The sequence below is a fragment of the Equus asinus genome, chromosome X, assembly GCF_041296235.1.
Source record: "Equus asinus isolate D_3611 breed Donkey chromosome X, EquAss-T2T_v2, whole genome shotgun sequence".
Lineage (NCBI taxonomy): Eukaryota > Metazoa > Chordata > Mammalia > Perissodactyla > Equidae > Equus > Equus asinus.
Genome location: NC_091820.1, coordinates 28,423,709 through 28,447,368, shown reverse-complemented (window position 1 = coordinate 28,447,368; position 23,660 = coordinate 28,423,709). Strand labels below are relative to the sequence as shown.

Below are 23,660 nucleotides of genomic sequence, written 5' to 3'. Positions count from 1 at the left end.
GGAGGGCAGAGTAATGTTGTGGAGGATACGTCAGTCTTGATTCAGACTGCTCTGAACTTGGCCATTCACCAATCACGTGACCTCATACAACTTAACGGCTTCAAATGGTTTTTCCTGAAGGTTAAATATACACAGAGTACCTGCTCCTTAGGGTTGTGTTTCTTATTATATATTCAGAAAAACAAATGCCAAGTGATCTTTTTTCAATAATGGAGGACTTTTTTCCTCCTAAATGGTAAACTTCCTTTGCAGTGAATAATGAAGTACGTTTAGTTTCAAATTTAAATTTTGACATGCGTTACCTGGCATTTAACAATACTCTTGGTAGGTTATGATCACAAAACTATTATCTAATAGCTACCTTTTATTTAGTACTATTACAGGGCAGACATCTCAGTTTTTCCCAATGTCACAAGACACTTGCAAGGTAGCTAATGTTATTCCTATATGTTATTGAAGGGATTTTTGTAAACTTACCACGTTCTCAGTCAGTGGTAGAGCTGGGTTATTTCTGAGAGTGTTCCAATTACTAATGCTGGGAAACAAACCGCCCCAAAAGTTAGTGGTGCAAAATAACAATCATTTTATTATGCTCCTGATTTCTGCGGGTCAGGAATTCAGATAGGGCATAATGAGAATGGCTTGTCTCTGCTCCAGGACATCTGGGGCTGTAGCTGTGGGGGACTTGAATGGCTGGGGACTGGAACTTCTAGAACTGCAAGATCCTCTTCCAAACGGTTTCACTGGGTTTGGCATCTTGATGGGAATGGCTGGGAGGCTGGACTCAGCTGGGACTGGCCTTTCTAGCATGGTGGCCTTGGGACAGTTGGAATTCTTACAGGCTGAGTAGTTTTTCTGAGAGCGAGAGTCCTAAGAGAACCAGGTCCTGTCTGAACTAGCCTGGGAAATCACAGAGGAGCCAGATGGCCCGCCTGGATTCCAGGGGAGGAGAATTGGACTCTGCCTCTTGGTGGAGCAGCAGCAAGGTCACATCCTAGAAGAGCATGGGGTGTAGGAGATGCTGTTGAGCCACATTTGCAGCGTATGGTCTGACACTGGAGTCTAGCTGCACATTATTGCCTCCAAAGAACAAAGACAACTACACAGCTTCTTTCCTTAAGAACTTTGACTTGATTACATAAATAATGTTTGACTAGAGCAAAAACTGCCGTCAACCAACACGTGGCTTTAATGATTGGTCACTTGTATGAGGTTACTTTGCATTTGGAATCAAATGAACTCAAGAACCTAACCGGCCCACAAATAGAGAACTTTTTCCTCTCTCTATATAACCCTAGGTCATCTTTGGTTACAGTCTCAAATGACCAGGGCTCAAACTGATTGAGAATCTGGACTATAATCTGCTACTTTATGTTGCATGATAAAATTTTGGTCTTCTTTTAGAAAGTTTTGTATGAGTCTGATGAGGTGATTTGTATACGAACACTAAAATGTTAAAATCCCAGACAGGAGCCAAGTTTTGTAGTGCTAGAAAGATACTGGAGTTGCAAAGTTGTTTTTTGTTTGCTTGTTTTTCCTTTATTTTAATAACATACTTCTTCTCCTGATAATTGCCCATATATTGAATCACAGAATCATAGCACATTTGGAGTAGAAAAGATTAAAATAATCTTACGCAATCAAATTTATTGCATGGGTAAGAAAAATGAGGCAAGGCACAATGTTGAAAGACTCAATACCCAACTAGAAGGACCTGCAACTAAGATATACAACTGTGTACAGGGGGGGTTTGGGGAGATAAAGCAGAAAAAAAAAAAGACTCAATAGAGAGATTGTATTAGCTGTAGTATTTTTGCAGGGTGAGTTTTCAAAATTTCTTGTCACATTGCAGATAACTGTCTCTTGGTATTTGAAGGATTGTTGAATACTATCTTGTTATGGAACTTTGGATGAAGAGGTTAAGGACTACACATGAAATAGATATCCACTTTTTATAGGATTATTTACCATCCAAGATTTGATTTCACATAGAATTTAAAGAGTCTTCCAATAGACTCATATATGTTGATAAGTCTGTTCAGTTTTAGATATTTATTATCATCAAATTTACATTGTTAGCAAAGCTAGTCCTTAAAACTTAACAAAAACTTTTTCTTTAAGTTTCTCCATGATAGGGAACTTTAACACGACTGCTTGATTTTAAATTGAAAAATAATTCCAAATGTATGTGGAGGCCAGCCATGTAAGTTTCTTAAATTGATTAAATGAATATAAATTTCACTAGATCAACTTATTCCTGCATTCCGACTTTATTTTTTAAAGATACATTTATGTATCAAAAGAGACTGATTTTTTCCTTAAGCAGAATTTCATCCTTGCATGTCAAAGGCACTGACAGTGAAATCTTACCAGTCTTTTCAAAGTATCGGATCATCTCCCTTGAAAATTAGACAAGGACACCTTTCTTTACCCTTTTTTGCTCCTATATTTGTGTGAGATTTTGAGACACTAGTAGACTATGAATTTTTATTCTATTGTAGTCTTGCCTTTGGCACCAAAGACTCCCATTAAAAAACAAAACAAAAAACTACAAAAATGAGGCATCCATGGCTCCGAAAGAACCAGGAAAAAAATATCTAGGAGATCATTTTTGTCTCTACCAGCTTATTAACTGTTGTGAGATTTAAAATGATAGTTTAATGAGCCATGTTTCAAGATACTGTCATAAAAATTGATTCTTTCTTTTCAAAATATATGTTTACTGGCCAAAAAGATGCTAAAAAATAGAAGTTGGGACCCCTGCCGCATATTCTCTATGCATAAAAGACACACCCACAAAAGAACTCAATTTTCCTTCAAAGGGGGTTTTATTGCTGTCATGTTTTAAGGTCCCTAAACCAAATGTTCATCAAAATACTGCCCTAGTGTGTTGTGAATGCAACCTGGAGTCTATTCCTAGCACCGCTAGGTGACTTAAAGAAAGCTAGAAATGACCTCTCCCCTCTTTCCTATCTTCTCGCATGTGCCCAAGGCGTTAACTTCATTGAAACATCTTCAGTGATTTCCTAGCAGAGAGTAAGCGTTATCCTGGTACAAAGTCAGCCAGTCAGGCTGTGTGCCAGGCACTGTGCTAGGTGGTGAGAGTAAAGTGATGAATCAAACAAATGGTTTCTGTTAAATAAATTAATGAAATAATAAAAATGTACAAAGTTCTGTAAAGGAGGGAACATGCGTTCCACTTCTGCAGGGGATAGAAGAAAGGATCTCATCTAAAGAAGCTTGCGCACAGGGAGCTGGTTGGGGGCCCTAACCTGCCAATTTAGTTCCTCCATAGTTACTAAGGGGGTGTCTTAATCCTGATCATGAGTGACTGTCTGGCTGTCTTCTGTCTACTCTTTGATTATTATTAGCTTCCCTAAACCCATCACTAAAGCTTTTTACTTGCTTGGAGGAACGGCACCCACTCCTAGTCCTGGCATGAGTGGTGTTCTTCCTGTTTTTCCAAATAACCAAGTTTTTCCAAATTGTAAACTTCTTAGATTTTTTCCCAAAGAGTGGAGAAGGAACAATGTTCAAAGTAGCAAACTCATCACAACTTTATAGAAATACTAGGATTAGACATCATTATTGAGAAATACCAGTACCGATTAGATAGCATCAAATGCTAATGAAAGCTTTCTGCTATAGTGCATGGTACGAAACGGTGTCATTAGTGGTGATGTTGTCTTTCTTTTTGTCTAAATACTGAAACAATGCTTTAATAGCAGGGCTCTTCGCTAAGCACTGTGTACAATGGTTTTATTTGGGGGAAAATTACATTGTGGTATTTAGATGATAAACTGCATTTCTATCAAATTTTCTAAGATAGTATTTTGTGAAGCAACTAAAATGCCCCTTTATCTGTTAAAGAAAACAGGATGTGTATTCTTCTAACATCAACACAAAACAAGACACGTAGTTGTTTGCCTTAAATATTTGTTTGCACATGAAAAATGTTAGTTTTGATATTAGTTGTTTGAAGACAGAGGTAGTCGCTTTCATTATTGAAATTAGAATCCGAATTCTTCTTGTGGCCGCCTTTGTGTCTACATCTTGGGGAATAGTGGAAAATGAACGCAACGCTGACGGATTTAGGTCAGAAAGCAAGTTAGCCAAGAAAACAAAGTTTAAACTCCCTCAGTAATGGTTTTGGTTTTCTACTTCATTTGCTGCATGCAGACTAACTTAAAAAAGTTAAGTATGTCATTTGATGCCTCCGCAAATATTTCTGCTGTTAGGTCTATAGTTACCTTCCTTTTACCACGAAATAACAGCACCGTTGTGGTTTCTTCTTCATATATGAGGATATGTCCTTACTTTCCAGACTCAGAAGTATGTAGTGTTAATCTCAAAATAAATTCTTAAATTACATTTGATGAAGATAATTAAATGCCACAATTTCTGACAGAGTGAGCTAGTTGGGAAAAAGCCATGGTCTTCCGAGAAGAGAGGGATATCTTGGGGAATGTGGGTTTGAAATGTTATTCTGTAACTGAGCTTTTTTTTCCCCTGAAACAGATAGAAACCATCCCAGTATTTCCAATTCCTGATGATAAAATGGAATTGACAATACTGTTTGCTTTCCGAGATCTCACTGGTATAGCTAAAATTGAAATATTTTGCTATAAATATGTCCTACGAGTGAATAAAGGTATTTAGAAGACCTGAATGTTGGCTAGAGATGAGTGAAATATTCTAGTTCATGTGGGTGAATTAGGAAGGAACTGTAGGTGTCAAGATGCAGGAAAGATCACTATTCTGCGTTGAATGGGGGATGATTTTGGTCGCAGTGTGGATATAATTTTGGTTAATATATTTTTCTTTTGGAGAATTCAAAGGTGAAAATATAAGTGCCTGTCTGGCAAATTTGAGTGTGATTTTAAAAGTTATTAAAAATCAATATTTTAACCTGTGATGAGAAGTATAGAAAAGCGAGAATCATGCATTAAAACATTAGAATACACTGAGGTAAATACTCCCCACCGAAACTATGGGAGTTGAATTTATAAGGTTAAAAATATGTTTCATTGCTTTTTAATTATATCTAATTTCTTAGAATTGTGTGCTCAGAGATTTGCATACAGTAGAAGTAATCTCAGCGTATAAACAATACCTACAAATTAGCCAGTGTTTGACAAGTTAAACGTTTTGAAATGAGGTAGGTGGAGGAAAGCTTTAGGCACTGGTGTGGTACATTGACCTTGGCTCAAAAGTGTGGAAAATGTATTGTCATTAAGATTCTGCCTTTCCTGAAAATCAAAAGTAAATTTTGACCGTGAATTCCCTAAGGGAATGTGAATTCTCCAATTTGGCAGTTATAATGTGGCCCATAGAATTTTCATAATGGAGTGGCAATTTCAGACCAGTCTCATGTATTAGACTGTAAAGTAAGTCAGCACAATTCTGCAGAATACTAAAGCATTTATAGTCGTTGGAAACTCCGGCACCAGCTAATAAAAATACCTTGAAAGAGGACTTGAATTTAGTTCATGAGTTGCATATTAATGTTGGCCTTGATGTTATGACATAAGGACTGCCCAGTTTTTATTCTCTAACTGCAGGGGGACTTATAATATTATATATATACATTCATTCCTGTTATTTTTTCCTTTCTTTTTTTCTGTTAGAGGCAGCACTAGTGGAGCGCACATACTCATCTTAAGCTTTGGCTTCCATAGGTGCAGTGCCCAATGCCTCCAGTGTGTCACTGTGTCCATTTTGCCAAAATACTCTTAAGTGGAACCTGACATATACTGTAGCAGCCTCATTTCAGGTTTGACTTCAGATCCAAAACATTCTCCCCGGCCCATTTGAGCCCTCGGAGGTTTCTGGGCCAAAGATGTGCGTTGTTTCCTCAAAACTGACTATCACTTCTTCTCTCAGGTCTTAGAAACCAAACTCAGATTTCACATCAGCTGGGCTGACAGTGAACAATGCCCAGTTTTAATTGTGCGGAGCGCTGCAATTTGTAAGCCAGCACCATGCCGTTGATGTTCTGCAGAGCTGGCTTATCTTCACTGCTCCACTACAGTATCGTTACATCATTTATAGAAATGTGTAAAACGAATGCGGAGTAATAAATCTCGGCGAACTCAACACTTCATCTGACTAAATACTGTGAGGGCCATAAAATTGGGGAACTAAGATTGATATAGAAATTAACTGATTATGAGAACTTAAAATAGGTGATGTTTTTGAAGAAATGGGGCTGAAAATTGAGAATTTTATGACATTTTAATATGTTTTGCAAACACTGACTATGGGATAGCAAGTATTGGTGGCATGCAAACCTTCTAAAGGAAAAATCATTCGTATATAGACAAGTCTTCCGGTCATTTATTATAATATTACTGTAAAATTGTCTAAGTCCTATGGTATATAACAAAACATTTTATATGTATATAGTCTTGTTAAATCTACAGTTGGTAGTTAAGTAAATGTCTATCTGTGTAAACATGAAGCCCGGCCTCTTATTTGAATCGCCATTAGTAGGTGTCTATAAAAGTATTTTGCGCTTTTTTTATTCCTGCATCCTAGTCTTGTTTAGTAATTCAGAGGGAAGTGGCATCAGGCCGGTTACATCCTTCCTAACTTTAGCTCACCTGTAAGGCAAGCCCCAAAAGTTGGACAGTGGATTCTAACTGTTTACCGACACAGCCACGATGCCACATGCCCTATTCTCAGCTCCAAAATGCCTAGTGCTGAACCTTGAAAAGTGCCCTGGGCCTCCGAGACTATGGTAGCCATATCAAAGCACTTTTTCAGCCTCCTGATTGACGTTCAATTGGTCAGCGAGTCGAAGCTTTGGTCCTGGGCACCCTGCCTGAGTGAATCATTCCAAATGGATACAATGACAACAATCCCAAAACTTGGCACCGTCCACCAGAGATAGAGCCTCAATGCTTCAGTCTAAGCCCCAGCTTCTGGCCAGGATAGTGGCAGCCATGGCCCAATTCTAGTCTCTCTTGGAAATACAATGGCTTTTCTGTTTGAGCAGGCATAGCTCTGGTTGTGGACCACAGGGAAGGGTAGCGATATCACAACAGTGGTCATACTGGTGACGTGCCTTTTTGGCTTTCTATCTAGAGTGACTTTCTCATTAGCCACAGTCAGTACTAAAAATAAATACAGGACCGTTAGAAGAAAATCAGAAGTGGTTATATTGATTTACTTTTTAGAACTATTCCCATGCTGTTAGAGATTCCTTTCCTAATTAGGTTCTAATCCCCCTCCACCTTTTTTTTTCTTTTGCTGAGGGAGATGCACCCTGAGCTAGCATCTATTGCCAGTCTTCCTCTTCTTTTTTTTTCTTTTTTAATGTGAGCAACCACCACAGCATGGCCACTGACAGATGAATGATGTGGTTCCATGCCCAGGAACTGAACCCAGGCCACTGAAGCGGAGCGCACCAAACTTTAACCACTAGGCTGTTGGAGCTGGCCCTCTAATCCCGTTTAATAACTTTTATTCTCCTGGTGGCTTCTATTGCATTTTATTAGTTTTTCATATGAAATAAAGTATTGCTATTTTAAGGAAATTCAACATTGTGTGAGATTAGGATTTTTTGCAATTTTCTCTTGCTAAATTGGATAAGTATCACTTTGCACTCCTGTGTTACTCGTTTATCAAGTTGACTTCATTATGAAATTATTATTGTCTGAGAGGCCTTTACCTAGAAAAAAATTCAACATTTTAAAATGGTACATAAAATATAGACCAGGAGTCAGCAAACTACAGTCAGAGGGTCCAAACCAGCTCACCACGTGGTTTTGTAGATAATGTTTTATTGGCACGCAGCCATGCTCATCTGTTTACCTGTTGTCTATGGCTGTTTTCACACTACATGGCAGAGTTGAGTAATTGTAACAGAGACCATGACCCACAAAGCTGAAAATATTTACTATCCGACCCATTATAGGGAATGTTTGCCAATGTTTTTCCATCTTAGTCTACTTTTACAAAATGCGAATAAATACATGTATTTTAGCTATTCTTTGAGGCTATTTAAAGTAGAGAAAAATGATTGAAATTAATTCCTGTTTTATTTTGGGTTGAAAAATACAATTGTGTGGCATTTTATGCATATTGGGCTATGTGAAAGAGCTTACCAGATAAGAGCAATCCATTGCACTTTTAAGATATTTTTTAAATGAATGAATATTTAGTTGTATCTTAAACAAAATCGATACTTGAAAAATTCTCATTTATTTAAAATAATTTGGAGGAAGTTGCTAAAAGTAATAATGTTTTTATAAAAGGAATAGTCCAACTAGAAAGTATTCAGCATAGGCTCTCTTAAACAAAGTCTCCAGGAATTTTATTGATGGGTGGATGGATGTATTGATTTTATTATTTTCTTTGTACCCCAAGCACTTTGATATAATGAAAATTTGATTTATTATTCAGAAATTTCAACTTACAAGTTTTCAGAAAGATTTCTATGATGTTCAAGTACAATCTAATTGTGCTATGTATAAACTTTTTCAAAGACATTTAGAGACTTCCAATTGTAAGGATTATTCTTTTGGTTTTTTAATTCAAAGGTACATGCTGTTATGGAATAAAAAAGCCATAGTATTGACCATCCTTTTAAACTCTGGTTGAAAGCCAGATATACTTTTGTTTGAAGTTATATGGCTTTGTTACAAATAGATGGCATAAAAAATGCTCTGCACTTTCTTGTGATTCATCTTTATATTTTAAGAAGTGTGGATTTGTTCTGTTTTCCCCTTGTTTGTTTGTTTGTTTGTTTGTTTCCTGAGTGCAGTGCGAGTTCTAGTTCAGGGCCACTTACACATCTCGAATGTGTTAGAAGGAGAGGCTGTGGACGAGGATGCTTGAGGCAGGGGTATATAAGTATAAATAAAAGAAGAAAATCTTAGAGTGTTGTAGGTTCCTCCAGTCCTCCCTTATCCCACAGCGGCAAAGAGTGCTCTTTGGGAGCTTTCTAGAGGGATAATTTCAGAGTGCATCATCAAAACATCGTGAGTTCTTGCCTTTGGATAGATTACATTGCAATCTAACCATGGATTAAAGTCTGTTTTTATTTCCTGCACATACATTAAAGCGAGGGCCAGAAGAGGCAGCCTGGGACTTTGAAACAACCCCCACTGAAGAATGTTCTCCACGGTATCATTTTCTGTGATGCTTCCTAAGCTGGATAGTGCTTTCATCTATTTATTTTGCCGCTTCTTACAAAACATTCTACTCTTCTTATGGAATGGAAAATGGGCCAGTTTTCTGTCATACTGTTTCTACATCTTTATAAGAAATGATGAATACATTTCAATGAGGTTTACGTTTCCCTTAGGGCATGGGAGAATCTCAAGGTATCCATGTAGAGAGGCCTGCACATAGTAAGTGGTCAGTACTGTTGACCATGTATGCTGTTTCCATGTATGAATGAAGAAAGGTGCCGAGCAGCCATTCAGAGTCCATTCTGGCTCCCTGGGAGTACTTATTTTCAGAAACAGTCCTTGTGATGGTAAATACAACAGTACGATTAGAATGAAATGAGAGGAGGAAAAATCGACCAACCAACCACCAATCCTCCTGATGCTAATTTGCTGGGGGAGTTGTTTTAGCGAAGGGGAGGGGACGCAAGGCAAATAAAAACTTGGGAGTTTTTTTGTGCAGAGAAGAAAGCTTTCCAACAAAGGCAGCAATAAAAAAAAAGGAATGTATTCTGCCACATGCAACAACATGGATGGATATCAGAGACATAAAAGCTAGACACAAAATAAATATTACAGACTTAAAAGCCAGACACAAAAGAGTTCATGCGGTTTATATAAAGTTTAAGAACAGGCAAAACGAATCCGTGGTGATAGGTGTCTGTCGGTAGCCTGGGTGGGAGGGTGATTATTGACTGGGGAGGGACACAAGGGAATGTTCCGGCTGATGGAAATGTTCTGTATCTTAATCTGGATGGTGGTTACATGGGTATATAAATAGATATAAAAATTCATCAAGTTCTCTGCTTTCTATACTTAAGATTATGAACTTTGTAGCTCAATAGAAAATTAAGTAAATTATTAATAATAATGAAAATAGGTCATGGAGGGGGCACCAAGTTTAGCGTGAATGCTTAATAGAGGCCTTGGAAGAAAAGCATGGGAGGCCCCTGGTCTAAAAACTGCTGAGCTTAACATAGGAGACCTCTCTGTATAAGGACATTTAGAGTAATTTTTGTTGCAAGGCATTTTGAATCTCAGAGGATGCTTAGCCTGCAGTACAATCGCATCTATTTAGCTACAGCAAGGTGAAGGCTGCTGAGCGTAGTTCTGTTTTTGAGGACTTGGAGGACTTCTTGCTTAAAAGCAATGCCTTTCTCTTTTCTTGGCAGATTGGCAGATTGCTACTCTGGCTTTACTCCTGGGCGGTGCTGCCATCATTCTCATTGCATTCCTGGTGGGTTTGATTTCTATCTGCGTGGGATCTCGAAGGCGCTTCTACAGACCTGTTGCTGTCATGCTTTTTGCAGCAGGTAAATATATTCATTGCTTTCAAACCAGTATTAAAGTTTCATGAACCTTTCTACCATCCTCCCTTCTGCAGAAGCAGTATGTGGTTGCTGCATTACATACAAATTGAGAGACATTTGTTATATTTTAAGGTAAATTGGCTAAAGGTTTATCATATTATCAGTTTTCAGTGTGTTAAGCATTTCACAGAGCAAGCACAGTGGCAGTTTCTAAACTTCTAACTAAAACATGAATAAATAATAGTTCTTGACAGGGTTGTTGCCTTAGGAATTGCTGCAGATGTATTTACCAACAGCCTTTCTTCACATTCAGTTTTTTTCCCCCTCCTTTTACTGTCCCCTTGATGATCTTAAGGCAACATTATTTTTTCTGACGTGAAACTGAAAAAATTCCAGCATATGTACCCTTAAAGTTATAAATCTGGAAATAAACGTGGTTATACTGAAAAATCTTAATGTATAATTTGAGCCATCAGACAGTTCAGTTGCATGAGGTCAGTGGCATATTCATTAATTGAACAACCATTGTTCTCTGAAGCACAACTTGGATTAAATATCAACCAAGGTAAAGTGGAGGTTTTACTAAAAGTCAGGGAACTATTTAGAAAAGGGGCTTACAAGACTAAAAGCCCAGTACATTACTTTGTTATGTGTTTTAATTTTCATTTATAAGAATAACCTTGAATATATTGTTCCTCTTGACTCAATCTGAAACATTCTTGTGGTGCCTTCAATTTACCCTGTCAGTCAGATCTGATTTGCAGACTGCCAAATAAGCCCCTGTGACTGTCAGTAATGAAGACACTGACAGAACCATCTAGGCTGTTAGATGGGTTTTTTAAAACTGTTTAAAGATGGGGATAGATGAAATTTCTCAGGATTTGAAGGGTAGTTTGGGCTAAACATATAAACCAGCAGTGTTCTGCTGCCCCCTGCTGTTTGTGTTCATCTCCTTAGACCCCTGAAGGCCACCAGTCAGAATGTAGGTCTCATAAAAACGAAGGGCCAAAGGGCTGAAGGAATCTAGATGTACATCTAATTCAAATCTCTTAAGTGACTTGGTCAAGGTCACACATAGTGGTGGAGCTGGGGCTGGGAGGCTACTGAATCTTAAGCTAGTGGTTATTCAGTACTGACTCCCGCCCTCATTCAGCTGTTTGTTGGGTGCCTATTACAGACTGAACATTGTGTTAAGACACCTCTAAAATTGGCTAAATAGCACCACAGATACTTTCTCATTTTGCTATTACAAAAAATATTTTGACGTCTTAGGCGGTGACCATCGTATCATTATTTTGCTGCTCTCATGTGTAATAAAGGTCTCTATTGTGAATCGTTTAGTACAACAGGAAGATTCTCCTAAAGATTACATCACTATTCTGTAGTTTATTTCTTGTTCATAGATTTACCATGTTTTTTTTCTATTTTTAGAATGAAATAGCTTTGATATTTTAATTGTAGTATAACTTTGTCTTTGCATCTAGGATTTTTTAACAAATTGATTGGAAATTTTAATAGAATTTCTTGATAAATTGTTCTGAAATGATATATCATTCTTTAAAACTGGGATTATGTTTTGAATAATTTTTAGAATATTCAGATATTTCTGATTTTAGGAAGATATAGAGATATTCTAGATATTCCCTTATAAGTATACAATATTATTGTGCTACTTACTACCCCATTTAGCCTTTAACTTACCACATAAATGGCATACGCAGAATCTATAAAGAAATCCGTTGTTTATAGCACCTATTATAAACAATCTTAGAAAAATAACTGGAAGTTTCCAGTTTTTTCTAAAACAGTTCTGTATGTTTTTCCAAGTATAGCGAAATTTATGAAAATGTGAAACTAAGTACTGGTTGTAACAGAAAGCATACTTAAATGAACATAAGTTAAAGGTAATGTATTTGGTCAAAATAAAGGTTTTGATTTAGCTCTGCCACAAATATTAGGAAATTATAAAATAATGAAAGGAATCCTTACAGCGATATTCTATCCTCTGAGACCTACAATGAACATTATGCTGCTACATTTTAAAAATGTACCTGTGCTGAGATTTGACTTTACTCATTTTCTTTTGACACTGTGCTTATGGGAACGTTTTTGAAATAACCAGTAGTTTAGGGTTAATTTGCATATAAGCAAGGTAAAACTTGCTGATTATTTGAAACATGTCTTAAAAGGGTTTCTCTTTCCCATCTGCAAAAGCCATGAGAGAGTTGCCTATAGCTGATTTCTGGAAAAGATGTTCATTACACATAATAATCCATTATTGATTTGGGTGTAAGATTTAACAGAGTTGGGAAATCTGCCTACTTGAAACAGTGCTGGGTAAAATCACGGTTGTTTACTTGGCTTGCTTCTTAGTAAACATACTTAGTCTAGTGGTATCTCACTTGTAATTCAATTTAGTGATTCTTTGTAAATGTGTATTTAGGGCCATTTCCCCTTCTTACTCACCTTGGTCTGCTTGAAAATGGTCTGCGTTTCTCCCCTTTTCTCAAAATAGTTCTTCTCCAAATAATATCAAGCCTTATCTTGGTGTTCACACATGCGGAGAGTGGTATCTATCTCAACCAGGAAATATGCTTTCTTTTCTTCTGCTGAGGCATGCAGTTCATAAAATCAAAAGCGACATAGCACTACCACTTGGAAACATCTCTACGCAGGACTCCATACTTACTTACTTCAGTACCATGTGCTGTGCCTGGTACTCTGAGGCACTCAATAAATAGTTGAATGAGTGATGGAAAGATGACTAAGGCATGTGGCTTATAATCTGATAGAGAAAAACAGCCATGTAAAAAACTAGCTAACTGTAATTGTTTTCCTTAAACCATTTCTCTCTCTGCAATTTATGAAGCAGCAAGTTTCACATGATCACAAAGCTAAGACCAAAACAGCTCAAAAAAAGTAATAGTTATAAAAATGATTTTTTCATTTATTTAACAAGTATGCGTTGGGCACCGGTAGTCTGTAACTATACGATCTTGGTGTTAGATAATGTACTCTAAGGGTTTTTACTAAAAGCTGATGATTAAGTCTCAGAAAGACAGCCAAACAGATTTGAAAGGTTTTTATCTTCTCTTTTTCTCTGAGGTCCTTAATTTAGGGTGGGCTTGTTACTGCTTGAGTGGTTGCCAGAAGAGCTAAGAGCTAGCCATCACTGCAGCCCATCTAAAACATTGTCCTATGTTCCACAACTCTCTCACTCACTGGTCTTAGAAGTCTAGACTTCAGAATAAGAGATTATCTATAATAGTAATTTTGATGATGATAGTAAACTGAGCACCTACCATGTGTCACACTGCTAGACACTTAGCACATTCTCTCTCTGATATAACAATCTTAAGATTAGGTATTTGTTTTCCCTATATTAGCAATGAAGAGAGAGATTCAGAAAGGTTAAGTAATTCCCCAGGGTTCTCCAGCTAGTAAGTTGCAGAGCCAGAATTTCAATTCAGGACATCTATCTGACTTGAAAGGCCAAGTGGGGATTCACAAGTCATGTTTACTTGGGTACATATAAAACGTAGAAAAACAAGAGCAGAATCAGCCTTGAATTTTGAATTCAGCTGCTGACTGGGTACTGCAGTTGGAGTCCATCCTGTAACTCCAGTTACTCCATCTCTTGGGAGCAACCCCTGAAGGGAGTCAGCAACCTGAGATGTCATAAGGACCACAGACTGATCAGTGCAGCGTGACTGAACCATAGCACATCGTGAAAGCTGTGCATGTTTTCTAGCACAGCTGACGACAGCGTATCCCTTATCGTGTAACTGACCGTGATAGATAATACGTGATGATTGTCTGGTTTTGCAGATCTTTTTATGCCACTGGGACTTAGGGTGACTGCTTCCTTTTTTGTCCAAGGTCTTTAATATAAATTGCAGAAAATTCGCAGTCTTTTATAATTCAGATTTTAAATAACAGAATCCCCACTAATTGTATTCATATTAATGATGTTTCCTTTCTGTTACATCTGCAAAAAGCCTCCTGAAACTGAACGTTTATGCAGAATGGTAACTTTTTCTTCGGAGTCCTGCAGCTGCTTTTTATCTGAGCTATCGCAGATGAGAGGCTTCCGTTTGGCAGCGCTGCTCGCCATCATATAATACAGTGAGATGGCTGGAGGGACTTTGAGTCTAGATTTGATGGAAAAATCAGTGTCCAGCTTACATTTCAAACTAAAAAGGAGTTTTATTTACAGATCTTTATCAACATCAAACTACCCGTTGGCTAGAATAATTTACAGCATCAGTGCCACTTAATACTTTTAGTAGTTATAGATTAAATTAAAAAAAGACATTGATAGCTTCATATTAGCCCTTCGTGGGCAGATGTTTTTATTCTCAAATTATCATTTCCTTTATGTAAATTCTATATTTAGGGAATTGGCTGGTAAGTCCTATCAATTCTATCATTAAATTCTCTTTTAAGTCTGTAGCTGCTTTTCAAGCGGAACACCTCGGTTCCTAAATATGAACTTGCTTTGTTTTATTCTTCTCTGGTAACATCTGACTTAAAATGTCTATGTGGCTCTTTTCTTTCCCTTTCCTAGGTTCTGGTTATTCAATTTTTCTTTCATAGTCTTTTCTTTACACTCTCTGACCTTTCTTTCCCACTGACCCCACCTTAGTCATCACTGCGCACAGGTGTCCATGCATTCACTAACCTCCTAGGGGCCTGTCCTTCTCTAGTCTCCTCCTCGTTTAGTCTGTCTTGCACCAAACACATGAGGTATACTTCTGAAACACAAATCTGGTCTCGTCCCTTGTCCCTTCAGTGTCCCCAGAGGCAGAACCTAAGATGACGAATCAAGTGCAAGTATTTGATCTGGGAGGTAAAACAAGAGATATGGAAAGTGAGAGAGGGAAGGAAAGGCAACCAGTAAAGAAGTACATTATCAAACCAGTTATCACTGTAAGCAGCTGGAGCTTAATCTTCCCAGAAAAATTGTGGAAACCGATGTAGAACACACAGCTCAGAGTTATCTCGTGGGGTGGACCAGGGAACCTGGGATATTTATAAGCCAAATCCCGAGAGTCATTGGTAAGGACTGTTGGGGATGATGGGGAGACAGCAGGTGTTAACTTCGCAGAGCACCAGGCCTGCCCCACAGTCAAGCAAAGTAGCTTTAGTGGCCAGAGGAAAAGTCAGGTAAAGAAGTGCAGGTGGTGCCAGTTGGAAGTCAGGCTGACATACATAGGAGTGACGGAGAAAAAAGTATTTGTCTAGGGCATCAGCAGCCTCTACAATTAAAATAACCTCTGAGATGTCTCCCTATAGAAACCAGTCTATGATTTTTATGACACACTAAGCCTTTTATAGTCTGAACCAAACATCTCTGTGTGAATGTACCCTTCATTTTACCCAAGTGAATTTTCTATAAGCACACCCTCTTAGACCTCTAAGCTCTATACAAACTGCTTTTTCTTCCTAGAGGTCTTTTCATCTTTCTCTTCTGACCAAGTCCTGTCCATCCTTCAAGAACCAGTTCAAATGGTGCGTCCTCTTTGAAGCCCTCCTGGAATTCCTTCTCCAGGCAGAAGCGGTGCTTGGAATATCGTTAGAGCTCAGTAAACGTGTGGTGAATGGATTACAAGTGATCGTGCCTCTATTACTACTGTTGAACGCATTCATTTGTAATTATCTCTGTGTCTGTCTCCACCACAGAGTGTGAAATAGAAAAGGGCAGGGGCCATGTCCCATCTCTCTTACCCTTTCTCCTAGAACACAGTGGGCATCCAATAAACGTTGGTTGAAATATCCCCTTAGAAGAAAATGTTAGGTATTTCAGTATTGAATGTTTTCAGTATTTCACTATTGAAAAACATCCCCTTAAAGAAAGCTGGAAACAACACAAGAATTAGTACCTCCAAGTTCTCCTTGTGCTTGTCTTCACACAATTTCACGTGTGGTAGTTTTGTTGTCTCTTTTCAAAAAAGTGGGAAGGGGAAATAAAATGAAACTCAAATTTCTTTCAAATTTTAAAATGCTACACAATTTTTCTGATGTTGCCTCTGAGGTAGAGCAGAGAGAATACTACAGCCGATGACTATTATGTTTCCTTGATTGGTGGTAAGGTAGAAATAGGGTGATATCTTCTTGAGTTCTGGATTCTTTAGGTTTATTTTTTTCCTTTACAGCATCTACAAAAGGCAAGGAGGCATTTTTACCTGCATCTCTGTATTTTATTAAATGGAAAATTATTTACAAATGATTACAAATTCTTTACAGTTTTGCTATTACATGCATTTTTCTCCGTGATTCCAAAGTGAGTAAAATAATTCAGAGGCAAAAAGCCTTTTAGGGTAATTTTCATCTGGCTACACCACAATGAAGTTTTATCTCTAAGAAAGCTGCTCAGGAGAGTGTCACTGCACCCTGATGGAGTGCTATTTCCACTATTCCACTAAAGGGAAATTGTGTCATTGTATTGTACCACGGAGGCCAAATATTTGCTAAGCAAAACACATTGAAATGAATATTAAAAGCAGTCTAGGTAAACACCTGACTCCAGGGACTGGCTGGTTCACAAAAGAAGCAGTATAATCCCTTTAGAATATAATTCAGATCAGTTATTACTTCTCTGCTCAAACTCCGCTAGCAGCTGGCCATCACACCTAGAATAAAATCCAGGCCCCTGGCCGGGGTCACAGGGCCATCCCCGAATGGGCCCCTGGCTCTGTTTTCCACCTCAGCTCATGCCACTCCCTTGCTTGCTCTGTATTGCAACCATAGCCTTCTTCCTGATGTTCCACTGTACCAGTGCGCTCCTGTATCATGAGTTAGGGATTGCTCACCCCCGCCATATTGACCTGCACCCCTCAGTTCATTCAGGTCTGTGCTCAAATGACTCCTCCCCAGAGAGACCTTCTTCAGCTCTCCTTCTAAAAGAGCAGGCTGCATCCCTCTGTCTTGATTTCTTGCTTTCTTGTATTTTCATGTCTCTTAGCAATACCTGCCATATTCTGTATTTATTTATTGATGGACTGCCCACCCATGAGGGTAGTAACTTCTATTACCAATGCCTTAAACTGTGTGACTTTAGAAACATTCAAATATTTAGTGAATGAATCAGTTTGTTGAATGACTAAATGAATTGCTATTCCTAATTCACACTCATATTTCAGTCATATCCTGACAGGAGCTGCCATGATTTGACTAGTGACCAGAGTAGAGAAACCTAAGGAGAAATGCCTTTTTTAAAACTCACCTAGTAACTTTGGAATTTGTTTTTTTTTGTAGTTCCTGAGTTGATAGTAATTCGCTTGTTACTTTTAAGACATTAAAACATGAAAACACCCTTTTCCTCACAAAAGCACAGAGCCTGCTGAATTTCTTTCAATTAGTATACATTTAGCGCTTACTTGCTGCAAATGGATGAAGTGTGAGTTATATAATATGCTGTCAGTTGTCCTCACAATGACCTAAAACCTTTTCTGAGAGTTTTAAACTATAAACAAGGTGTGATTTCCATTTTGGATGTTGAGTGATTGTTTTTTGTTATGGACCTGTTTATCCATCCACTCTCAGTAGTAACATGGAAGCATGGCAGGCCAGTGCTGACCCAGAGCAGTGTTGAGCTACATGGCAAAAATGTTTGGAATTCTTATGTCTGGTTCCAGAAAGATCCCTTGACCCCTAGTCAGAGCCTTATGGAAAGTAATGATTCTGAGGAACCAGCCACTCATGAATTTTCAATAGTTCATCACTTTTATGCCAGATAGATGACTTAAGTAGACTTTCTAGGAACGTTAATCGTCTTGGGAATGATCTCTTAAAGGTACTGAGAATAGATGGGAGGTTTTAAAGCACAAAATTCCAGTTTAATTGAACACACTATCCATTCTATTCTTTTTTTAAAAAATGCAATAAACTGAATCTCTTTTTACTATATCAAAGTTTGTTTTTGTCTCCTACTCCTTAATTGTTTACATTTTTATTGTTGCACTTTTGGAATTTATAGTATTTTTAAGATGAGAAGTAATAGTCATTTTAACCAAAAATTTACTCTATATATCAGAAGTTGGCAAACTTTTTTTTAATAAAGGGCCAGATCGTAAATATTTCTGGCTTTGTTGGCCACGTGGTTTCTGTTGCAGCTACAGTTCAACCCTCCCATTGTGTCGCAGACACATAAATGAATGAGCCTGGCTGTGTTCCAAGAAAACTTTTTTCAAAAACAAACAGCAGACCAGCTTTGATAGGTTGCCAGCCCCTGTCACATATTACTGTACCCCCGATTTTTCAGGGAGAAGATTGTCTGTTTCTTGATGGTGGAAGCCTTCCTATAGTAGAGAATGAGACAGATGCATTCCACAAATTCTGGTTAAATTGATTTAAATAAAATAGAAATTACAGAATAGTTGATCCAATAGGAAATTAAGATTTTGAGTGGGAGACATCATCTCTTGTGTAATCCAGTTCTGCCATATAAAAATATCCACAGGATAAATACCACTTTAATTTTAGGCATTTAAAAAAAACAACCTTCCCCTTCCTGATTAATTGGTTGGTTTTATTGTCTTAGGTATGACTCATCACGTTTCCCCTTTAGCCCTGACTGAGAACTAAGATTTAAGGACTGAGAGCTAAGTTTTGTGCTCTGCTGAGGTGGCCATCATCAGCTTGAGTTTTCAGTACTGTTGTCGCCCATGTCTTCATTGACTTAATTCTTTTTTGAAAGTAGGTGAGGAATAAATATATAAATGTCATCTGTTAGATGTAATAGAAAAGGTATAATTGAGTGTGGCTTCTTGACAAAGATGACTTTTGAGCCCCCTTGTTAAAGATGAGAGGTATGGACTGGATGAGAGGAAAAGAATGAAAACAGTTTTTAATCAGAGTAGTATAAGCAAAGACATCAAGGTGGGGCTGGACTGCTGGAGTATTGGGCTGAGTTAGATGGTATTGAGAAGCGACAACAGCAAAAGCACATCTTGAATCACAGGTTGACTAGTTTCATCAGTACAAATGAATTCCAATTCTCCAATTCCTCAAGAGCATAAATAAATAACAAGGGTTTTAGCTAGTATTTGGGGTCACTACTCTTGGGGAGCTATTTACAGGTTTTGTATAGTGGAACAGTTTAGCTTAACTAGTACTACTTGCCATAATAGTGGTAATTGTATATGTGTTGTAAAGTGAGAATCACTACCTTCTATGCTCATATAAATGATTGTACTCATTCTTTCATCAAATACTATTATAATGATGTACTAATTATTAATAGAGTGATTCTTAATATTTGTGAAATAGCGTTAAGGAAAAAATTGTTAATATTTGAAAGTATATCATCTAGAATAAGCAGTGCTTCAAATGTTTTGGCTCTTATGTTTCTTTGACTAAAAAGTAATTCTCATACATATGTATATTTATATGTTATGTCATTTTATTTCCCGTGAATAACATTTTTCTAATTGTGCTTTGCTTTTCTTTCAGTTGTTTTACAGGTTTGCAGCCTGGTCCTTTACCCAATCAAGTTCATTGAAACTGTGAGCTTGAAAATTTACCATGAGTTCAATTGGGGTTATGGCTTGGCCTGGGGTGCGACTATATTTTCGTTTGGGGGTGCCATCCTTTATTGCCTGAACCCTAAGAACTACGAAGACTACTACTAGAACCGATAGTCTCAAGTTTTAAAAAAAAAACCACCATCCAACAAAAGGATTACGTCTGCATCTTTTCTAACTCACTATTTTCTAAAACCCTTGTGGAGCATCCAGCAGTTTGCTCAGTTGATTTAATATCTTTTGCCTTTTGGCTGTCAACATCATAACCAGCTTTTACATCCATTTTAGGGACCTGCACAAATTAAGAGAGCTGATTAGACATAGGCAAATGCTGCAAACTTCCAATATGTTCATGTCATTTTTCTTGACAAGTGAAGGGTCTATATGACAGCAACCATTGTGAGAAACTAGTTGGAATGAGAAATGCCTGAATCTCCTATTGCCTGCAGGGGAGCAGCTGGCATAAGCAACACTTAGAAGTTCCTTTGTGCTGACAAGGATTCCACTGTTAGAGTCCTTATCACCTGCTTATCCCACCCAATGACTACATTGGCCGTTGGTTTTTTGCTTGAGTGAGCTCTTGAAAAGTGAACTGCCCTTCAGCATCTAATGGGAGTTCTGAATGTAACTGGTTAATGGTACATATTCCACCCTCAAGAATACTCTTTTAATGGGAGGCTATGCTGTGGCAATCAGCATCTCCCTGGGAAGGGAGTCAAGACTCGGAGACATGTGCTTTTCATTATGTGGTTAGAAATTGTGCCTCAGCTATATCTAGAATGAGGAAAATTGAGAGTCTACTTTCCCTTGGGGCAACTAGAAAGAAATATGCATGAGTTGCTTTTGTCCTAAGTACCCTTTAAAGCATTTACCAAACATTACAGCAAATAACTGTGCATATGTAACAAGCTTCAATATTTTTATAGAAGGTGAACCATTAGTATAAATGGTAATAAGTTGTATCCTAGCCCTACACATGCATTTGCCTATTACACATAAAATTAATATTTGCTCTAGTGAAGTGATTTGAACACTAACCTTGTACACGTTGTTAAGAGGCTTAGATCGGTATTCACACTAATGTACCATACAAAAGTACATATACCTTAAAGCTTTTGCTCTATGTTCTCTACTGTTTCACTGGAAAGTTTCAATAGAATTGTATAAGAAGAAAAACTGAAATGGTGTTAATCTGAAAATGAATGATTGTTCTGTAAGCACCGTAGTTCAAAAGAGAGTAGCAATTAGGATGATCAGTTTGTTTAAAATTCTTTAAAATAGAAGGCTGCTTTTCTTTCAAGTATTTTAAATGTCTTTATTAAAAAGTAAAGAAATATTGATAGATTTATATAAATGTCTAAATGTCTCAGTAGAGGAGTAGAATTCATCTGGTTATCACCTGGTCCTCTGAAGTTACCGAATGGGCTAACTGATTTGTGCACACAATTATGATGGATTTATGTTACAGGAATCGTTTGTTGACTGTTCAGATGGAAGGAAATGTCGATAATAGGGAAGAAGTTTGCAACGAACCTCACACTGCAAACTTGTGTTAATCCTGTTTAATATACAAATTTGGGTAGTTTAATTATAAACATATTTTTATATCAAATATACAGCTCTAATATAAAAGTTATAAATAATTATTTTTGTTAACAAAGACATTAAAACAGTATGTCCTCGCAGGAAGAAACATTGGAAAAATCATTGAAAACGTACCGATGTACTGTTGTATTGCAAAATCTGTGAAGAGCAGGACCACATCAATAGTATTTAATAATTTGTGTTACCTCCCAAAGCAGAGTTCTGCTTTCAGTTTGTCTTAAGAACTGTTGCCAAAACAACAGAGGAAAAACTATTTTATTATTCAAATGCTTTAAAAAAAAACTCGTGACTTTTCTAGAGAATCACAGAGTAAATATGAAGAACCAGGCTTATTCTTATTTTAGCAATGACAGACAAAAGTGATTAAATGCATCCTAGAGAGAAACTTTTATAAAAGTATATGATTCTGTATAGAATCATAAGAAACTATGAGTGGAAATTTTCCAGAAAGATATTAGTATTACAGGATCTTTTGAAGCAATTTCCTTGAGAAATAGTAAAATCTGGGCCAGACTATCTTGCAGTTAATTGCATATTGTCAGAGCAGCATGAGAAATACCATATTTGTTGAATCGGGATTTCGGCTATTAAAAACTCTATTGTGAGAGAATCTCTTTATTCCTGAATAATAGAAGAACAGTACTTCGGTGCTGACATCAATGAGGCACTTCTCTTAGTGCTAGTAGAGGATGCAGTGTGCTGTTAGACCAATATCACGTCTCGAATCTTACCAAGTTTTCATTCTCTGTCAATATGACAAGCTGGAAAATGACAGAATGTTATAGGCTAAGGCACACATATTTGCAGTTTACTGAAAAGTGGATTTCTTATATAACTTTTCCCCCTTCCCAGTGAAGAGCCCCATGCTATATTTCTACCCTCACTAATATTTGAAGGTGTTTCATGACTGACAAGCTCAGTACAACATGAAAGGTGTTGTTGCTCATCCAAAATACTGTTTTGTCTATCAGAATAAACACAAGTGAATTTTTCACCTACGTTCACATTATGTCTTTGCAGCTTTAGGTTTGTTTGATGTTTTCTTACAAGCAAAACTGTTAACTATGAACCCGTTGTTTATCTTAGAGAGAGAGAGAGAGATATGCACATACACACATATAGCATAAAGTACTCAGCAGGGCTAGTTATTTGGGTTTCTTGCACAACTATTTAGCTTTTTGTAAGTTCAACATGTAAATTTTAAAGACATAAATATAGAGAGATCTATGTGTTTGAAATATAAATGATATATATGGATTAGCATGTACCTGTATATTATTAAACATGCAATGAACTGACTGGTAAGTGACGTCTAATTGTATGGCTAGCAATGTAATTTATTCAGACTGTATTTTTGTACAGAGCAGCGCACACTAACCTATGCCTCTGTGTCCTCTTTAATGCCTAAAACTGTGCCTAGAAATTTCATCTGTCTTAAAAAATAAAATATACTTCATGCTGTTTATGCTATTAGTTTCTCTACTGCTGTTCTATATTTATTATTTTTAAAAATGAGATATGTTTACTAGTTAAATATGAATTCACGGTATTCTGGTTATCTTTTCTAACAGTCCTCTGGGGGAAACCTGTTTATCACTCCAGTGGTTTTGAGTTTGCAGTTTCATGATCAGTTCTTCATTTCATGATTTTTGTAGCTGACATGAAGTTATCTATGTGGAAAAAATAAAAATAAAAGTGGTTTCACTGATGTGGTTTGACTTTGTGTCTTCTCTACCATGTAGACCCTTTAAAGGTTTCTAAATTACGTGTCTTCCGTTCGTTGTCTCCTTTATATCTTATTTAGAAAACACAGCTTAATAGGGCATGCTCATTTTGTGTACACATTTTTAAAACTATTTTTGATTTCAGTTCTCAAGATCCTTTGTCCTCTGCAGCTGAGTTATATGAACAAGAAAAGAAAGAAGTGATATTAAATGTCTTTAAACTTTTTCTTTTAAAATACACAGAAGGGAGATACAGCGTTGTCTGTTGTTTTTCCTACTCTCATCACACAATTAGAAACAGGAATAGTGAAAGGGTTGGATACT

General features: G+C 37.2%; 1 protein-coding gene across 1 annotated transcript in view; it reads left to right on the top strand.

Moving 5' to 3' along the window:
• The window catches only part of TMEM47 (transmembrane protein 47), a 28,334-nt gene extending 5,014 nt beyond the window's left edge, over window positions 1-23,320 (top strand). The window contains exons 2-3 of the mRNA XM_044763654.2: window positions 10,346-10,486; window positions 19,937-23,320. Of these exons, the coding sequence (XP_044619589.1) occupies window positions 10,346-10,486; window positions 19,937-20,115 (320 nt within the window). The 3' untranslated portion in view covers window positions 20,116-23,320. The remainder of the gene's footprint in view (window positions 1-10,345; window positions 10,487-19,936) is intronic.
• Window positions 23,321-23,660: the final 340 nt, after the last annotated feature.